This window comes from Saccopteryx bilineata, chromosome 2 (genome assembly GCF_036850765.1).
Source record: "Saccopteryx bilineata isolate mSacBil1 chromosome 2, mSacBil1_pri_phased_curated, whole genome shotgun sequence".
Classification (NCBI taxonomy): domain Eukaryota; kingdom Metazoa; phylum Chordata; class Mammalia; order Chiroptera; family Emballonuridae; genus Saccopteryx; species Saccopteryx bilineata.
Window position 1 is genome coordinate 36618728 of NC_089491.1, and position 20335 is coordinate 36639062.

Genomic DNA, 20335 nt, shown 5'->3' on the forward strand with positions numbered 1-20335 from the left:
CAACTAACATATGTTAAGTACCCAGCACAGAGTTGTATGTGTGTCTGTGACCCTTGCCCCGTGACAGTGCCTGTCCTAATAGGCACTCATTGACTATTGATTGAGTAAGTGAATGAAAGAAAAAACACATGTTAAAATTCCTGGTAAACAGTAAAGCTTTCTACAATTGCAAGAGGTTATTATTATTGTTTAAAATTCTACAACCAAAGCAGCAGTTCACTCTCGTGGGAGGAACTTTGATTCAAAGTCAGGTTTAAAAGCTGGAGCTGCCCTTCACTTCCAGAAGGGTGTTCCTCAAGTCACTAAGTTTTCCAGTCATTGGTTTTCTTTTCTGTAAGACCTCGCTGGCCTTTCAGGATTGGTGTGAGAATCAAGATAATTGAAGGAAGAGCTCTGTAAACCTTAGGGCACTGTGCCTAAATAATAAGTTGTTGTGTTGATATTACCGAATGACTTTCTATTGTAAAATTGAAAGGATAATTGGAGACTGCAGAGATTGCTGTGTGCCTTGATTTAGGTACTTTTCTAGGCTTCTGCCAAAAAGTATTTTCTTAGATATTTCTAAAAACCTGTTTGTGACTGGTAAAAAAATTTTTTCCAGCAATTATAGCAAGAGGGAGGATAGGTTGAGTTTTGCCTTATGGTCCAAATTTGTATATGACTCACTCTTCTCAATGAAAACTAGAATTTCCACCTCCAGATCATGGCTCTTGGATTATTTCACCTGTTTCTAGAATAGTCCCAACTTGGCCCTAACCAGACTTAACCTAGGCTGAGAATTTCAACCTCTCTTTAAATGTAGATCATCCCATGAGAGGATCACCTCTTTCCCTACCAATTCTAAACTCTTGTGAGGATTGAAAATTACTAGTCATTTCTAAAACGTCTTTCTGGTTAAAAAGAAATTTCCCTGCAAGGTAATGCAGGGTAATCTCCTTGGCAAGAGGAAGTCAAGAATCCCTCTGTAAAGGTTGAGTGAGGCATCCAGGGAAGGCTCCGATTCAGAAAGGAATCAAGTCATTTTTTCCCCTGAAATGATCTTTCATGGCACCCTTCTCCCTGGTCTCGGTTTTACTGTAAAACCCTGACATCCTATTTGCGTTAACGAGGGAGAGCTGATAGCATGGAAATGTCCTTAGAAACAGCAATTTACCTCAGGGGAGGCCCCTGGAAGAGCTGCCATGACTTGCGGGGTTTTTTTTTTGTGTGTGTGTATGTGTTTTTTATTGCTTGGGTTTTGACTTATATTTCTAGTTAATGCTGAAATCCTACTGTCCCTTTGATTTTACACCAGGGTTGTTGTTTTTTGTTTTTTTTTCTTATGGAAACATAAGTTGCATTTTAAGGACAGTGTTATCGAAGGCAGACAGATTTGCTAGGGGACAAGAGGGCTGATCATTTAAATGTTTCAGCCAACCTTCTGGGGAAATTGTAGCTCAGGAAGCTGGGCCATAGTCTTGGTTTGGCCAGTGGGGTTTGTATGACCATGAGAAAGCTGTTTAACATCTGTTGATCCCTGTTTTATAGTAGATGGGGACCTATTCATTTATTTATTCACTCATTCAAAACATGTATGTGCTTTAGAACTCTTGGGGAGATCAGGTGGGAAAACTCACTTGACAACAGTCTATAAACTGTAAAATGATAGCTAAATAGAAAGGAATAAATGATTTCATAGTATCTTGACCAACACTATTCAATAGAAATATACTGTGAGCCACCTATGAAATTTAAAGTAGTCAAATAACACATTAAAAAGGAAAAATAAACATGTACAATTAGTTTTATTCTATATTTTATTTAACCCAGTACATAAAAAATTTTTTAACATATAAACAGTATTCAAATTATTAATGAGGTAATTTACATTGTTTATTCTAAGTTCTGAAAATGTGGCATGTATTAAGTTCACAGCATGTACCAGTTAAAATGAGCCACACTTCAAACATTCAAAAGCCACATATGGCTAGTGGGCTACTTTATAGGACAGTGCAAATCTGAACATTTCCTGGACACGGTAGTCCGTTATTTTGTTGCCCAAATCCGTTTTGTTGGCTCCTCATGGCTAAGCTCTTTTCTCCTTGCTCCTAGGTATTATGAGACGGGGAGCATCAAGCCTGGAGTAATTGGAGGATCCAAACCAAAGGTCGCCACGCCCAAAGTGGTGGAAAAAATTGCTGAGTATAAACGCCAAAATCCCACCATGTTTGCCTGGGAGATCAGGGACCGGCTGCTGGCAGAACGAGTGTGTGACAATGACACGGTGCCCAGTGTCAGTTCCATCAACAGGTGAGAGGCTGCTGCTTGTGATGGGGGACTAAGGATCTGAGTGGAATGGGGGCTCCTGGAGGCTCTGTGTGTGCCTTTCCTGAAGACCTGGTCTCTCCTTTCACCGAAATCCCTTAGGGGCCATTGGACAGGAGGGACACTCGTGGGGCGAGATGGGTCTCTCTGTTGCCCTTCTCTTCTCTCCAAAGTGGGCAGGAGTTCTAGCCTCAGGGAAAGGAGGCCATGCCAACACCCCAGCTGCTTGAGATTCTTGTGAATCTAGAGTGGTTTCCATTGCTCTTTTTACCCCACTTCGTGTGTGGAGCACTTAACAGTAAATTGTCCTAATTAGGCCTTTAAATGTCACTTCCTTTGTAAGCCCAGGCTCAAGGTCTGAACTGAGCATTGGCCCATTTCATAACTTCCTAGGAAGAAAATCCCTGCTTCCCTTTGGGGCAGAGATTGAGCCAATGAGTGTGAGGAAAAGAGCCCCTGCCTTGGAGTTGGGAGATTTGGCTCCTTGTCTGAGGTCTGCCACAAACACAATATGTGATCTTAACAGAGCTCTTCCTCTCTCTGAGCCTAGGGCCCTGGTGGTTTCAAGTGGGTGTGGGATCTCCATGAATATGTTCAGGATGCTAACATGCAATGGAGTTAGGGAGTTCCTTTCTTCCCGGCTGCCCCAAATCTTACCCATGCACAGAAAGAACCAGAGAAATACCATGAGTGCCAGGCTTGGGATCCTCCTAGTAGCCATGGTGGCTCCTTCTTCTCTCCGATCTGATCCAGGGTACGTCTAACAGAGTTCTCAGAGCTTTAAAAAGAAATTCCTGGAAAAAATTTTACCACTGTAGATGTTGTCGTCTCAACTCCTCTTAACCCCACAGAGTCAGGGATGAGGTTGTGAGATGAATAGAAATAATTGTTCTCTAAACTCCTCAAAGAAAAGAGAAACCAGCAGACTGAAAATTTGACTCCCATTTCTTCAAGGTCATACGCTATCCTTGCTAGTGCAGAGCCTGTCTGGGCTAGGGTACCCCTAACACCCACCAAAAAGAATGGTCATACTAGAATGTTTCTAGATTCCCTCTGGTGCTGACAGTCATTCCTTCTATAGTGACTCAGATGCACAGAGTACTGTGAATATATACTGACATTTTGAGTCCTGCTATTTCATAAACCATTAGCCTGTTTTTCTTTTCTCAGTAAACCTTTACCTTGGCCCTGACATTATGCAAGGTGTTGAGAAGAGAGAGGGGCATCAGACGCAGAGTATTTAGTCTCTGTTCAAGAGGGGCTCCTTGTCCAGGCTGGAATCTGGCGTGCACGTAGAAGTCTGGACAGCCTGAGTTATGCACAAAATGAGAACTATTATGGTAGACTTGGTATTGTGCAAAGAATAACTCCTGTTCTTTTTCTGGATTATGAGGGGCTCCAGTGTGCTTTGTGAGACCCTTACTTTTGGCTTGTTGTAGGATTTCCATGACACGAAGCAACATGATTTTTTCCTGGGTCTCCAAAAGCCTTAGATAGAGTGAAGCATGTACTCCTCAGAGCGGTGAAGGAGCAGTCAGCCTGCTCTGCAGAGACTTCTGCCAAACTCGTGGTTGGGCTTTTGGGATTTCCCAGTGTAGGGTACACATGGAATTGGTGGATCAAAAATTAACTTTTGATTGCTTGTGGGGGTCCCAAACTCTAATTATTTTGGCCAGACAGATAATTTAACCAGTGAAACAGGGCAGGCATAAGATGATAGGGAAAAGATGGGTCTGTGCAAACTAGATAGGACAAGACCTGTGGAATGGGGCAGTTGCTTCTCAGCTCCAGCTGAGTGCTGCCAGGAATGTGGACCCAGTGTTTGCCAGCCTTTGTCTTTTCCATTCTTAAAGAGAACCTAGAAACTAGGGCTTGTGTGTGCATGTACGTACGTATGTATGTTTGTATATATGAAATCTCTACTTTTAAATTGCAGCAACTAATTTCCATGAAAAAAATGCCTTGCAGGACAAACATACTTTATTTGCAAAGCTCCAGTTTCTATCCTCTGTAACACAAGGATGAAAACTGTTTTGTGGTGAATTTGTTTGAATGTATTGTAGATATATAACGAGCACACCAAACCAATGAGTGTGAACTTTATGAACTCCTCCTGCCCCATTTATATATAGTAAAGAACTAATAATGCCTATTAAAGTCAAAAAGTTATTTGAAAGAAATATATGAACTAGAGAACAGTGATGACAGATGTGGCGGAAACTGTGGAGGGGAACTTGAATGAGTGTCTAGGGAAATCCTGGATCAGCTGGTGCTTTGCGCCTAGAACTGTGCTCTGCAGGGCTGGCGGTGGGGTTCTGATTGCTGATTGCTGGGACCATGGGTAACCTCAGGCCGCCTGGGTGTCCTAATCCATACCCATGATCTGGCTAGCTATGCCTCCATGGTGTTTTCACATCTGTGGTCTCCTATAGCCTTCAAAACCTAACTGTCCTGTGACAGGTATAGAAACTGAGGCCCAGAGGGGAAGTACAAAATAACAATAATTTTGAGATCGAGAAGGGAGTAGGGCCTGAGTCCCCTGATGGTAAGAGGAAGGTTGGTCTCTTTCTACCACAGCCCTGTAGGACTCAGCCAGAGACAGAACTGAGGATCTGTGAGAAGAGTGGCCAGGAGTAAGCCTGTCATTCCCTCTCCATTTCCCAGCCTGGCAGCCTGCATGTTTTGCTGCCTGTCTGCGGCCTCCTCTGCGATCCCTATCCCTCCCCTGTCCCCCTCCACGAGGGTTTCTCTCCTCTCTGGGAGCGTTCTCTGGCTCCTCACCACATTCTTCAGTGAGAGCTTTTTGGTGTCTTTAACAACTGACCCTGCAGTGCAAATAAACCAGGTATGGGACAATCTCATGTTGCTGCATTTCTGTCCCTCCTCCCTCAAGGAAGCCTGAGCCACCCCAGCATGGTTTTATTTTCTATATGAAGGAAAGCTCCCACTACATTCATAGGGATGCAGCTTCTAAATATGTGTCTTGCAAATGCCATTGTGTGAAAGGGTGCACAGCTCCCTCTCCCAGCCCTTGCCTCCCTGGGAGGCAAATTCTTATACTATTCCCATACTTTAGACAACTAGGGAGGGAGTGGTGGCTGAATTTGTAGCTGTCTGGTAGCCACAGGGTCATCCTCACTGTCCACCACTAGAAGTGTCTGCTTTACCTCTGTCTTCTAGGGGACCAGCCTAGGAAACCATGACTGGCATGGGGTTAAACAGCTCTGAACCAGTTCTGCTAGGCTTGTGGGAGATTTCCTGGGACACAAACCATCATCTTGATGTGACTTTTTAAGGACAAATACATGTTGGGCTGCTGTACAACCTGCATGATGGAGTCTTAGAATTCAACCTGAGGCCCTGGCTGGTTGGCTTATTGGTAGAGCGTTGGCCTGGCGTGTGGATGCTCTGGGTTCCATTCCCAGTCAGGGCACACAGGGGAAGCAACCATCTGCTTCTCCATCCAACCCGTCTCTTTCTTTCTTCCCTTCCTGCAGCTATGGCTCGATTGGTTCAAGTGCATCGGCCCTGCGCTGAGGATTGCTCCATGGAGCCTCTACCTCAGGCACTAAAAGAATAGCTAGGTTGTGAGCATGGCCCCAGATGGGCAGAGCATCAACCCTAGACAAGGGTTGCCAGGTGGATTTTGATTGGGGGGCATGAAAGAGTCTGTCCCACTATCTCCCCTCCTCTCACTTGAAAAAGAAGAAAAAAAAAATAGAATCCAACCCAAGTGTCAGATGGTGGTGACTGTCCCAGAGCTGGCCCAAACATTGGAATAAACAGGAATATTTCTTTTTCTATTCCAGTCCCATGTCTCTAAATCAGGGGCCAAATGGTGGGGAACTTTGAGTGGCATTCCCAGTGTAGAGGAGCAGCTCCGTTAGCACCAACTGGTTGTTGCCACATGAGAATGTGGGGCCAGAATTGCCAGGTCTTTTGTTTTTTCAAGAGAAGCTAGAAGTCTATGTAGTTATGTAAGAGCGCCTACCTTTCAAATATTAGCAATTAAGTCAAATAAAAATAAATATACTATGCAGACCAAACAAAAATTGTCCAGTGATGGATGTGGCCTGGGGATGACAGTTTGCAAAGTCTGCTCTTAATCCTTACTTGGGCAGTAAGACTTCCGACACTGTTTACCACTCCCTCTTTCTTCCCTTCAGCCACAGGCTGGGGTGTCACCGTGAGCCCTCTCCCAGCTTAGCCCAGTGGACCTTTGGCTTTTGGATTCTTAGAACAGCTGCTGGCCAATGTTTTTACTGTACCAAAGGTAGTTTGATCAATGTGGCCAATGCGGGTATTTCTTCAGCCTTATCTCCCCATTTCTTTTTTAAAGATGTGACTTTCGATGTAAATTGTGTGTGTGTGTGTGGAAGGGGGTGATGATGTTGAAATGGTATCATTACAAATGCCTGTAATATCTAAAGTTCAGATTCTAAGTGGATTTGGACTCCAAAGAGATTTTATGCCTCATAAGGCAAGTATTTAGCAAAGGGACCATTTCCTTTGAATGTGACTCAAAAAAAAAGTGTTCAGGAAAGGGAGCTGACTCCCTGTGTGATCCTGGGCAAGTCACTCGAGCACTCTGGATTTTAGCTTCCTCACTCACGGGCACTAGCTGACTGCTGAGCCCCCTCCTCTGTGGGACCATCTTGGATGTTCATGTAGCGTTCAGGATCACACTCATGTTCAGCAAAGTAAAGCTTGTACCGTCAGTGTGAGCTGCCAGTTAGCCCTGCTGTCTCTCATTTAAAAAGGTCCTGCGTGTGACTCTTATTGTGATAAGTCTTGGTGCTGCTAGTTATTTTTTTATTTTTAATTTCTTTTTAAGTATTGCTATGATTCAATTAGTCTTGTTCTTCCACTGTTATTTCTTCTTGGTGAAGATGGTGCTCTTTGTTCTTTTTCCCGGCCGCTGCAGGAAGCAGATGGGCAAAATTTATACCCCTGGGGAAAACTTTGGAGGTTTCCCTTTAATTCGGGTCCTGCCCAGACAGGACAGCCCCATTGCAGCCTTACAATTGGGTGTGGGGATGGCTACCTTCTCCCTCCACCCCCCAGCTTCCCAGCTTTTGTGGAAAATAGGAACCTTTTAAGGTTGAAGCTGATCATTAATGTTTGTGAAGATACCACTAGTGATAACAGTTAAAATTTATTGAGCACTTATTATGCAGCAGCCTCTTCTCTAAATACTTAATTATTAACTTAATCCTCATGATAACCTTATGAGGTAGGAATGAATCTTGGTCCCATTTGACAGATGAAGAAACTGAAGTATGTAGAGGTTAAGTAATTTACCCGAAGTCATGCAGCTGGCAAATGGGAAGACTGGGTTACAGACTCGAGCCTGGATCTGCAACCTGTAGACTCAATCACTATGCTGAAGCTGCCTCTTAATGATTTATGATAATTGGTAATGTTTTACCTATCACTTACATACATTTTAAAAAATAATAAGAAAACTATAATTTTCTTTGCTGAGCTTATGTACAAATTTAAGTGGCAGACAATGCTTTGAAGACTTAGGACTTTATGCTGGACTTTAGTGGGAAATAGTGATGATATATTTTACATAGATAACTATATTTGTACATAGATAAACTATATTTACATATGATATGTACTTATGTTCACATACCTATATATCTTTAGACACACACACACACACACACACATAGTGACATAGCTCAAAATACAAAGATTAGATCAGATGCTAGCTTGATTCCAGGGGATCAAAAAGACTCCCTTCTCCCAGATCTTTGTCAATATGCTCCATGTTTGCTTAGTAAAAATAAGTGGTTTAATTGTTGCAAGAAAATACAAAACAAACAAACAATGTGGATGTATTTGAGACAATATTCATGCTGACATGTCAAAAAGGGCAAAAGGCTATGAAGACTCACATGGTCTGGGCTCCAGAGGGGTTGTGGTTGAGCTAGGGTGTGAACAGAAACGTTCAGTCCGGGTGACCAGCCAAGGATGCTGAATGCCCTAGGACAAGGTGCTTAGTGCTGAACCGTGAGCTCACAGAAGGCGGCAGCCCGGTGAGGCTATGTGGAGGCACCTGCGCTCCTCTCTTTTCTCTCCGTTTGTATAAGCTGGAGACCCAGTGCAGCTTGAAACGAATTTCCAGAAATAATGGTCTGAAATGTGCAAAATTCCTATACTATAGAGTGAAGAGTAGGATACAAAACTGTATACATGATTTATTCTTGATTCTGTTAAGAAAAAAAATGGATAGTTCCAAATATTCACAGGAATGCTAACATACAGGAAATATAGCTGACCCTTGAGCAATGCAGGATTAATGGGTGCTGACCCCTGAGCAGTCAAAAATTGCTTGTAACTTTTGACTCTCTACTACAGTGGTCCCTCGGTATCCATAGGAGATTGGTTTCAGGACTTCTGTGGATATCAAAATTTTGAATGCTCAAATTCTTTATATAAAATGGTGTAGAATGATGCATATAGTTGGCCCTCCACATTGTGGATTCCCAACCTCAGATCAAAAATACTGTTTTTGATTTGCAATTGGTTGAATCTGTGGATGTAAAACCTGGGGATACCAAGGGTCGACTGTACTTTTATTGAAAACGCACGTGTAAGTGGACACATGCAGTTCAAACCCATGTTGTTCAAGGGTTAACTATACACCAAAGTGTGGTTTTGGATGTCTTCTTTAAAGTTGTTGTCCAATTAGTCTACAGTGAACAAAAAATACTTTTATGATTAGGAAAAACTCTAATAAATGCTCTTTAAAAAGAGAATAGTTGAAGGCTGGAATAGAACTTTTTCAAAGAAGCTGAGAAAGTTTTATTTTATTACCACCCACCTTCCTCCCAGACACCAGGGAAGTGTCTTGCAGACCCCAAAGGGGCTTCTGACTTGGCCCTGATCGACACATGGGAGAGGGTGAGGGGATTAGGGTCTCATGGAGGCCCCATGCATGGTTCCAGCTGGAAATTTATAAAACTAGCTTCCTAGAGCCCAAGGTTCTACAGAAAGACATCAGAGCTGCCCAGTGGCCAAGGGAAGACAGCACTGCTATGATCCCTTTTATATACTGGGTTTTTCCATAAGAGTTGGGGGGGTGTATAAGGGATTCAATTACTTCCTTCACTGTATTGAGTCCACAATGGAATGGACTTGCCCAGGGTCACAATCAGGTTCCTATTAGAACTGAAGCAAGGTCCCTGGAAAGGCAAGACAGGGTACACCTGGCTCCCAGCACTGTGAAGCTTTTCCACGAGGGCTTTGCAGATTTCTCTTAGCAAAACCAAGCCAAGCCTCTCTTGGCAGCACTTTAACCCTTTCTAGTTTCAGAGCAACTCATACATCCCCTTCCAATGGGTGGGGATGTTATTTCTCCCGTAGCTCTCCAACACAGAAAAACAAGAGCTTGAAGACTTCTGGTGGGTGGGTGGGGGTGGGTGGGTAGAGATGTCACTTTGATCAGCTCCTTCATTCCACAGATGGGGGTGCTGAGGTCCAGGAAAGGGAAGGAACTCCCTAATACCACTCAGTGAATTTATGGAACTGGAGCTGGAGCTGTCCCCAAAAAAGGGATGCCTTCACAATATTAATATATATCCTTTTCTCTACAAGAGGCATTTCAGGCTCAAAAAAGGGTGCAAGTTACCTAAAGACACTCAGGGAGTTAGGGGCTGAGTTGGGACGAGCCCATCATTCTTCCAACTTCCTAACTGCTAACCTGGGTTCATAATCTCCCCTCCCCTCTGCTCCAGCTTGACCTGTGACCCAGTTTAATATGGGGTTTCTGGCTGTCCATGCGTAGCTAGTTGAGATGTTTTTTCTATCATGGTAAATAGCCATTTATTTTGTCCCATTACCCACAGGATCATCCGGACAAAAGTACAACAGCCACCCAACCAGCCGGTCCCAGCTTCCAGTCACAGCATTGGTAAGAACTTTATTAAAAAAAATTTGAAAAATCAAATGGGTTCCAAATATTCTAAAGAACTTTTAATCATTCTTATGGACAGATAATTCTGCATAAAACACTTCGGCACACGTACTAATGCGCCTTCTTTGTCATTCTCCAAGGGCTGAACCCGGTAAATGAATTTTATAAATACTGCTAAAAGGTTTTGAATTTTACTGATTATTATGATAAATAGCTTTCAGCATGAGACAGAAAATTGAAATCTAAGCCAAAAAAAAAAAATCTACTAATGGGGGTCTATAGAATGTCAGATAATTAAAGTAATAAATCAAGAAAGGGGTACTTATTCATAACATTTTCTGCATCATTAGTCAGTAAGTAGTTTTGAATGTGTTTTTTTCTTCTATCAACCAGCCCTTCTGCAATTCTTTGTGCACTTGCAGTCTTGGGTGAAGAGGTGGCAAAACTTCTCAAACTTTCTCTCTCTCGCTTCAATCTCGTGTACTCTGTGAACTATCAAAGCCTGCCAGTGAAGTTTCTGACACTCACGAGTGAAGTCTGAGAGTGACCCTAACTCAATAAGAATGGGAGTCATATTTCCTACTAGTTGACCTTTGAACAATGTGGGGGTTCGGGAAGGCGCACCACCCCCGTCCTCTGCCCCTTCCACAGTCAAAAATCTGAGTGTAAGTTTTGACTGCTCCCACACGTTTGTGTTCCTCAATATCTGCAGTGGATTGGTTCCAGGGCTGCCCACAGATACCAAAATCTGTGATGGTCAAGCCCCTTATATAAAATGGCACAAAACAATGTATGCAGTAGGCCCTCTGCTTCTGAAGATCAAAAACAACATTTTTAGTCTGATTCGCCGTTAGTTGATTGAATTTGTGGATGCGAAACCAGAGGACACAGAGGGCTGTCTGTATATCTATTGAAAAAAATCCACTTTTAACTGGACCCACGCAATTCAAACCTGTGCTGTTCAAGGGTCTACTATCAAGAGTTCAGAAGTTTACCTTGGCCTTCCCTTCTCTGCAAAGACTGAGATAAAAATGACACGTGTCTATTGAAGGCATACTATTTATCCACTTGAGATAAAGGAAACCCCTCTGGTGAGCTGGGGGAATGTTTTTTTACTGTAAGAAAGTGGGCAACTATTCAGCAAGCCTTTGACAGTTCTGGTTGCCGCAGTCCCTGTGAATTCCACTTAATCATGCCTCAGATTCTATACTGTTTTCATGCCTTTAAATTAAAACTTGAACTCCCCATGGTGATGGGAGACAGGCAGAGCCTGGCTTATAGTTTCAACTCTGTCATGAACTCACCCAGTAAACTGGGTAAGTTCTTTCACCTTTTGGGTCCTCAGCTTCCCTATTTGCGGGCCGAGGGACACAAACTAGGTATTCTTGGAGGTCTGTGATCCTCCATGGTTGGCTCTTTGGATGAAGGTAAGACAGAATTCCTCCCTGCCATAAGTTATTCTTCATTTAGTAATCAATTTAAAAAAGTGTATGCTATGCCCCTGCTATGCAGACCTTGGCATTGGAGACTAATATTTTAATTAGGAGGCAGGACAAAATCCCCATTCTCAAGGGTTTCTCAGTCTAATGGAATATAACAAAGAGAAGTTTGCAGACCACTGAATAAAGCTCAAGAAACAAGTTCAGGGTGCTGTGGTAGCTAAAGGGAGGGAACTACCAGCTCTGCTGAGCTGGGCCAAGCGTTTTGAAGAAGGCTTCTGGGTGGCCGAGACTTCACTAACACAGCTTTTTAACTATTTTAGGTCACTTAGCAATGAATGCCACAATAAGAGTAACCGATGATATTCTTTCAGTTGTGTTAGCCCTGGTCAGCAAACTGCGGCTCTTGACTCTTTGGCCCCTTGAGTGTGGCTCTTCCATAAAACACCACGTGTGGGCGCTACCTCGATAAGGAATGTACCTACCTATATAGTTTAAGTTTAAAAAATGTGGCTCTCAAAAGAAATTTCAATTGTTGTGCTGTTGATATTTGGCTCTGTTGACTAATGAGTTTGCCGACCACTGTGAGGAATAATTCTACTTGTAGGGTCAGCAGAATGCTTTGCTTTATGTCTGAAATTTTAGTGAAAACCACATCTTATCTGTGTACAGCCCCTTATAGTTTACAAACTTCATGATGAGTGAGGAAAGGGAGCCTTAGAGAGATGAAATAACTAGCTCAAGGTCACATTGCCAGCAAGTGGTGGGGCAAGAATTGGAACCCGGGTCTTCTGAGTCTAGTGTAATCACAAAATATTGAAACCAATCTCATTGGCTCTGATAGCAGCAGGATGAGCCTTGGTTAATGTGGTTGTTGTTGTTTCAAGTACCAGATGACTTGTGATCTTCCTTCTTCCTCTGTCCGTTGAGCCTTAATGCAAAGAACAGAAAAGGTTGTGTGATTTGCATAAATCTATTTTGAGTATCTTCTTCTGGTGAAAGAAAAGAGAAGTTAACGATTTTCTACTTCTGTGTCTCCTAAGGAAGATCTAAAATCAAACTCAAATATGGGAAGAAGGGCGCTGTTCCCTCTAGGTCTGTAGGAGCAAGAGCTGGATGTGCTCCAAGGAAAGCAACAAACAGCTTCTCACGCAATCACTAACATTGCTAGCAATTTCCTACCCGTTCCAGTCAAAGGCGGCTCCACCTGCCTCCAGCTAGTTATAGCCCAAGGAAATGTGTCTGAGATTGGCTTGTAGGTTTTAATGAACCAAGAAAGAATTCCCACAGCCCAGAAATGGAAATTCAGCTGTACAGCTTGAGAGGGCCCTGATGACTGACTGGCTGGCCTCTCCCTTGGACTCTGGGGCCAGGAGTTCAGGCGAAACTCACAAAACCTCCCTTCCCCCATTCTTATCCTTAAGAACTCAGAGATCTGGCTTCGGTCACAAGTCATTGACCTCTGCCTACATTTCTGGGCAGGGGAAATCTAGACTTTTAAGTCAGTAGACCAACAGCTGAGTCCTGGTGCTACTGCTTATTGGCAGATGACTTGGAGCAAATCACTGCACCTTTGTGAAGTCTCAGTTTCTTCATTTGATAAGTGGAGATAAATAATAGCACTCTAGGTTGTCGCAAGGATCAAATGAAAAGTACTGCATTATGTAGAGCGTATTATTGCATTTCATTATTAATTAGTGAAGAGCAGATTACTATAGGGGTTAAGACTAGTTTCTGGTTTCTAGTCACCACTCTGTTTTTTAATAGCTATGTGACCTTGGGCAAGTCACTTACTTTCTCTGAGCCTTGGTTTCTTTATCTCTTCAGTGGGATAAATAACATGAGCTAGCTTATAAGATTGTTCCCAGAATTAAATGAGATAATGCCTCAATATTTGGCACAGAGTAAGTTCTCAGGAAATGTTATCATTATAACATAACATAATATTTTATATATTATATATATATAATTACATGTTATATGTAGTACTATATTAATATTATGTAATTAATATTACAATCTAGGTATACGGGAAGGAGAAAAGATAGTGAGGATCTGTAGAAAGAAGGGACAGTCTGCCATTGGGAGTTTTGTTGACTATGTGTGTGGTGTGTGGGTATTTGTGTCTGCATGGGTGGGTGGGGATGTAAGCAAGGAGTGAACCTGCCTAATGAGTCTTTTTTTAGCACTGGCTGATGGTGGGCGCCAGCTCCCCGCTTTCTATTCTCCATCTCCCTGCTTCCTGTATCCTTGGGCAGGCTGGGATTTGAGCTAATCCCCTTCTTACACTGTCCCTTGTTCCTTTCTGCACTGTCCGCCCTCCTCACTGCCCATCCTCCCCTGTTATCTTCCCCAGCAGCTGAGACCCTGGGCAAAAGGCCCACAGGCCACCCTCATCACCCAGGTGTGGCCTGCCATAGGATGAATGTCCTCAGCACATACTCTCTTCCCTGGCCCTGCACTTCCATTCACTTGCTCGTGGTCACATCCAGCCCAGTGTAGAGTGGGCGCCTTTGTTTCAGCCCCCTGCCTCCGCTCCCCCTGTACCCTGCATGTCCCCGCAGCCCTCCTGCGGGGCCCTGACCGCCCCTCTCCCTCTGTGCAGTGTCCACGGGCTCCGTGACGCAGGTGTCCTCAGTGAGCACAGACTCTGCTGGCTCTTCGTACTCCATCAGCGGCATCCTGGGCATCACGTCCCCCAGCGCTGACACCAACAAGCGTAAGAGAGATGAAGGTAAGAGATGCAGGCACCGCCCTTTCTGGGAAGGACCCAACAGGATCTGCAGCAGGGCACTGAGTCAGCAGTTGACACAAAGATGCCCATTCCCTTCCCTGGACGTGGGGACACGGGGTTGTGGTGGGCTGTAGCTGTGGATTTCTCGCTGGCCTCCCCTATCTTTACCCCTTGAGTGGAGAAAGATGAGTTTGGCAGAGCCCTGTGACCCCAGCTTTGTGGCCTTTAAGAAGACCTTGCGTGTATAGATATGATGCAGGGTGTGGAGGGTATGAGCGCAGCGCTGGTGTCCCCTGGAGGAGCCCTGGAGGAGAAGGAGAGGCTAGGTGTCCTGCAGTGAGACGGGCACTCACGGTGGAGGGGATGGGGGGCTGTGCACACCTCTCTCAGGAGAAGCCCTCCAGGGGTGCTGCTGGCGGGGGTGAGGAAGTTAATAATCATCTCATCTCTGCCTCAAGGCGTGCGGGGCCTCCTGGGGTTTACAAAGATGACAGTCTTCCCTTTGGTTTTTTCCAGCCTTTCAGGGGTACCAGCTGGGATTGCTAGAGCTGGCTGCCCCATCCTGGACACTGGCCCACCTTAACTCGGCTGTCCTTTCCCCTGGAGGGGCTGCCAGTGCTGCTGACATTAATGGGTTTGAGAGAGAAAGTGACCCCCTGGGAGTCTGTAAATCCTTAGGAAAGGGGGAAAAAAACAGGCCTTGGTCTAGGGCCTGAGAGCAGTGTGACAGAAATCTTGATTCAATTATTCTGTTCCTTGGCACAATTCCCTTTCTCAGCTCCTTGTAAGGGATGTATGTTCTGGTGACCACATGCCTAAGTACTTAAGATCTGTAACTAGAAAATTGAGTCGGCCTAGCAGTGGATTGGCCTGTGGTCTGCGTGTTCCAGGCATTGAAGAAGCTGACCTGTGGCCTGCGTTTGGAGCTGTGGGAGTGCGTGGGGACAGTCACAGCTGTGGGAACCTCCCGCACCTCTTTCCCCTGCTCCTGACGCCCAGCCGGTATCAGACATCTTTAACACAGTGTGTGGTTGTGCTGCTGTGTTACTGCAGGAGGCGGCGGGCCTGCCATCTCTGCTGGTTTATGGGGTGGATGGTGTCATCTTTTCTCCTGTTGTCACCTGGACTTGAAGCAGATGTGCCCAAGTTGGGGCCAGGCTGTGTTTGATCATGGTGGAGGGGCCAGTTGGGTACAGCTCCCTCAGAGGCTGAAGGAGCCAGGCAGAAATTTTGGAGGAAGAAAAAAAAATCTAGTTTGATGTTTACCGCCAAACAGACAGGTCCTGATTTGGAGGGATTGTTTACTGTGTTTGTGGAGTGCTGTATTGGCTGCCAGTCTCTGATTAGCAGTCACTGTTTAGCCTCTCAAGCTGTTTTAAGATGTGTAGAATGGTCAGTGTGTGGGGTTGTTAGTTTAAACTGCTCTGTGCTGGTCAGATCATTCTTGAGGGCTGTGGCCCATGAGGCATGTTGACCTTTAATAGGGACAATGACAAATTAGGAGTTGTCCAGATGGGTGTAATATGGGTGGAGAGGGGTCTGGAGAACATCTCAAAGCTCTGGGGGTGTCTTGGCACAAAGAAGAGAAGAATGAGCTGAAGTGGATTGTTTCCTTCAAGGGTCTGGAGGGACATAGAAGGCAGGAGTAATGAGACTTTGCTGTGTGGCCTCAAAGGACAGTGTGTGGCAGATGCAGAGGAGATTTCAGCTCAGTATAAAAGGAGCTTTGTAAATATCAAAATGGTCTAGGGCAAGAAGGGGCTGCCTTGGGAAGTAGTGAGTTCCCTGTCCCTACGGTTATGTAAGTAGAGCCAAGATGGCCACTTGCTGGGCTCCTGTACAACAGTATTAGGAATCAGGTGCAGGATTGGATGATCTTAGAAATCTTCCTGTATTGAAATTTATGATTGAGCTTGATCCCCAGAAAGACTTGGGAGATGATCCAGTCTGTGGTCTGGAGGCTAAGAGAGAATGATTTAATGGTCTTGAAAGCTTACAGGTTTGAGAAAAATGGGGAACCCAAACAGAAACCAGAAACCCTCCACCTTGCCACCCGGCATCACGGAGAGAGTTTATAGTTGAGCAGAGAGGCGGGGCCAGAGTGCCCTGGCTCACATCAGAGAACTCTCTGGAAGGAATGCTGCCTAGTGCTCCTACTGCTCTTTCCCCAACTCCCTCTGTAGCTCCTTGGATCCTTCCATGGACTTCAGGGAGAGATGAAAAGTCAGAGATTGCCACCCCCATTTTAAAGGGAGGACTTAGAAGTTGGCAAAGCCACATAACTGATGTGCCTGGGGGGTAGGGGTGGGGGAGCTGGAGAGCTCCTGTGACCTCAGTGCCCTAGTGTTGTCCGGCCACCTGCTGCCCCTCAGCCCCTCCAGGGAGGCACTTTGGAGGTGGAGCAGCCTGGGGCTGGGCGGAGCCTGAGGACGGTGCAAGGAGAGTTTTCAGCAGAAGGGCACAGTCAGAGTGCGGGAGAAAGTAAGAGCCAGCCACTGGGGATCACAGGGGAATTGCCAGGTGCACTGGAGGGCTGGCCTACTGGGACAGCAGACGGTGGCACCACTTTTCTCAGGAGACCTCAGCAGCCTGGGGGGAGGCCATGGGGCAAAAGAGGCATTAGGGAACAAGAAGAAGACTACTAAGGGTCCTCACTCCCATTTCTCAGATGAACTGACTGGGGCTCCGCAAGGTGGAGTCACTTGTTCAGCTCTGGTTCGCAGGCATCTCCAACTTGGACATGGGTTTTGCTCTGTGGGCATTTCCTGGTGCCATTCTTCTGCCGAGGCCACAGGGCAGGGCTGGGTGGTAATAGAGTTCAGTCAAAGAGGGCCTGTCTGAGCTTGCAGGCTGGTGGGCAAGACTGGCAGGCCCAAAGTCCCTTCAGTGGACAGTGTAAGGTGATGTATGATGGTGAGATGACACCAGAAAAGAGAGCAAGGCAGGGAGGGGCCAAGTTTTACCGAAAAGATGTAGGAACACTCCTTAGAGGAAGTGGCACTTTAGTGAGAGAAAAATATTTTCCACTGCTTCTGTTGTTAAATTTAAATTAATTAAAATAAAATAAAATTAGAAATTTAGTTTCTCAGTTGCACTAGCCACATTTTAAACACTCAGTAGTCACATGTGGCTAGTAGCTCCTGCATTGGATAATGTGGTTTGAATATAAGTGTGTGGCACATAATAGGTGCTCAATAAATGCTTCTTGGTGGAATGGATCAGTCACATTTCTATTGAGGTTTCACAGTTAGTAAGGATGGTATGTGTATGTGTGGGTCTCAACCAGGAGTGCTTCTGTTTGATATATTGGGCTTTCACAGAAAGTTGTTTGAGTCAAGAGTTCTGTAGCAAAAATAAACAAGTTAGAACACTGTTAGACCACTGGATTGCCATATGCTCTTTCAGTCTAGAAATCCTAGGATTCTCCCCGGAACTTTGGCTCTAACACAAGCCTTGGAAATGTGGTCACTGTGTCCAGATTTCAGATGAACTGTTCTGCGGCTGAAGCAGCAGATAAAGTCCCTGGGGCTTCTGAGGGCAGAGTGGAGGCAAGTTATAGGAAGCTACGGAGGGCAAGGTGTGGCTCAATGCAAGGAACAGCTTTCAGGCAGCAGCCTGGCTGCTCCAAGGGTGGAAGCATTATCTCGGAAAAGTAGTGAGCTCCTCATCACTGGAGGTGTTAGCAGGGGCTAGGCAGAGGACGGGCAGAAGAACCATGGAAGGCATTCTGGTTTAGACCCTGTGACTTCTCAGGTCTGTTACAATCTGGGTAGCACGTGTACCAGTAACTGCCCTCTGTCTAGAGGTGGTTCTGCTTGTTTTTCCCTCCTGCCACCTGACTCTGAGTCTGCCGTTCTCATGGCCTTGTCTGGGCAGGGGCCACATCATGTAGGGGTGTTTCTATCCCTAGCCCAGCCACTTGGCACAGGGTCAGAGCACAGAGACGCGCAGGAGGCTTGTGCATGGCACTGAGAGCCAGGTTAGGGCGCTGCCCAGGTGTGGCTTGTAGCCTCTTGTCTCTTAGTTGGGTGGACCTGAGAGCTTTCATGGAGAAGGCTGTGGGGTTGGCCTCAGGGGTCCAGCTGAGCTAGGGGCACAGAGCCCGAGGCTGTGCCTCCCCCTGCCCCTGAAGGGCAGGAGGAGGTAGTGACCGGCCAGACTTGGCAGAGCAAGCAGGGTTGTGAATAGCGGCCTTGGGTGAAAGGGCAGTCCTAGACCCTCTGTTCCTTCCTGGGCCTTTGATCTCTGGTGGGGCCTCCTTCTGCCTGTCTCCAGGGACCCATTCAGGTCCCCTCGACCACCCCCTCTCTCATCCCGCCAGAGTTTGAAAGGCCTCAAACACACCGAGGTCAGCTGAGTGTGAATCCTTTTCACTAACTCAGAAAGCTGCCCAATCCAGCACTGGTGTGGACTCTGGGGCCAGAAGCTTCTTTTTAGGCAGTAGAGGAATTTCCGGCCTTCTGGGCCCTGGACTGCCCTCTGCCTATAGAGGCACGGGAAGGGCAGCCAAAACCCAGAGGTGGCCTGTCCTTCACAAGAGGTGCCAAGTCCAGCAAGACCCACAGGGGACGTTTGGGGGCATTTAGCAGGGGCTCCTATCATGACTGTTCATCCCTCTTTCTGGGGATGTCTGCCTTCTCTCTGTCTCTTCTCATGTTGTTTTTTTTTTTTTTTTTCTGTATTTTTCTGAAGCTGGAAACAGGGAGAGACAGTCAGACAGAGTCCCGCATGCGCCTGACCGGGATCCACCCGGCACGGCCACCAGGGGCGATGCTCTGCCCACCAGGGGGTGACGCTCTGCCCCTCCGAGGAGTTGCTCTGTCTCGACCAGAGCCACTCCAGCGCCTGGGGCAGAGGCCACAGAGCCATCCCCAGCGCCTGGGCCATCTTTGCTCCAATGGAGCCTCGGCTGCAGGAGGGGAAGAGAGAGACAGAGAGGAAGGAGAGGGGGAGGGGTGGAGAAGCAGATGGGCGCCTCTCCTGTGTGCCCTGGCCGGGAATCGAACCCGGGACTTCTGCATGCCAGGCCGACGCTCCACCACTGAGCCAACCGGCCAGGGCTTCTTCTCATATTTTTGCTTGGGGGTGCACCTCATCCAGCGTTAGCTGCCTCTGTTTATGTCTGTTTATTGAGACTCCCTCTGTGTCTGCTTCTTTCTCCTGGTCTCTCTTTCTTTTTCTTTTTCTCACAGTCAGTCTCTCTCTCTCTCTCTCTCTCACACACACACACACACACACAAACACACACACACACTCATTCACTCTCTTTTTGTATTCACTCTTGCGCTCTCCTACCAACTCCCCTTTTCCAGTGGGAGCCATCTTGGGGAGGTAAGGGGTTTCAGAAGCTGACAGACTTTTTAGGGGGGCAGGGTCCTCCTGACTGTGCGCAGGCCTTGGCCTTCCTCTCTCAGGACCCTCTTCCTTTGCTGAACACTTAGACCCTGTCTGCTGCTCCTGGGCTGTGGACCCTTCTCAGATTTCCCAGAAGGGACTGGGATGTGTGGAAAGCTCCCGTCTTGGGAGGTGGAGCAGGGGCTGGACAAAGGACGGGCAGAGGAACCATGGAAGGCATTCTGGTTTGGACTCCATGACTTTTGAGGGCTGTTACAATCCGGACAGCACCTGCTCCAGTAACTGCCCTCTATCTGGAAATGGTCCTGCCTACTTCTTTTCCCCACCTGCCAGCCAAGTCTGAGCCAGGAGTTGTAAGCAGCCTTTGTGGCACCAAGGTTCCACAGACCTCTGATTTCTGGAGAGCCCAAAATAAGGTGCTGAGGTACTGAGGCAAGGACACAGGCTCGCAGGCCAGGGATGAACTGGTCTGAGGACTTTCTGTAATGAAACCTTTGGCAAGTTGTTTAATCTCTCTGAGCCTCCCTGTTATCTTCTGGAAAATAGAGTTGGCACCAGTTTTGTTTTTCTGAATAG

At 46.2% G+C, this 20335-nt stretch overlaps 1 protein-coding gene across 7 annotated transcripts in view; it reads left to right on the plus strand.

The window, feature by feature from the left end:
* PAX5 (paired box 5) overlaps positions 1 to 20335 on the plus strand; it is a 182492-nt gene that overhangs the window by 16560 nt on the left and 145597 nt on the right. For all 7 annotated transcript variants that reach the window (XM_066256748.1, XM_066256744.1, XM_066256747.1 and 4 more), the window contains 3 exons: positions 2092 to 2289; positions 10164 to 10228; positions 14276 to 14404. In XM_066256748.1, coding sequence (XP_066112845.1) covers positions 2204 to 2289; positions 10164 to 10228; positions 14276 to 14404 — 280 coding nt within the window. In that variant the 5' untranslated portion in view covers positions 2092 to 2203. The remainder of the gene's footprint in view (positions 1 to 2091; positions 2290 to 10163; positions 10229 to 14275; positions 14405 to 20335) is intronic.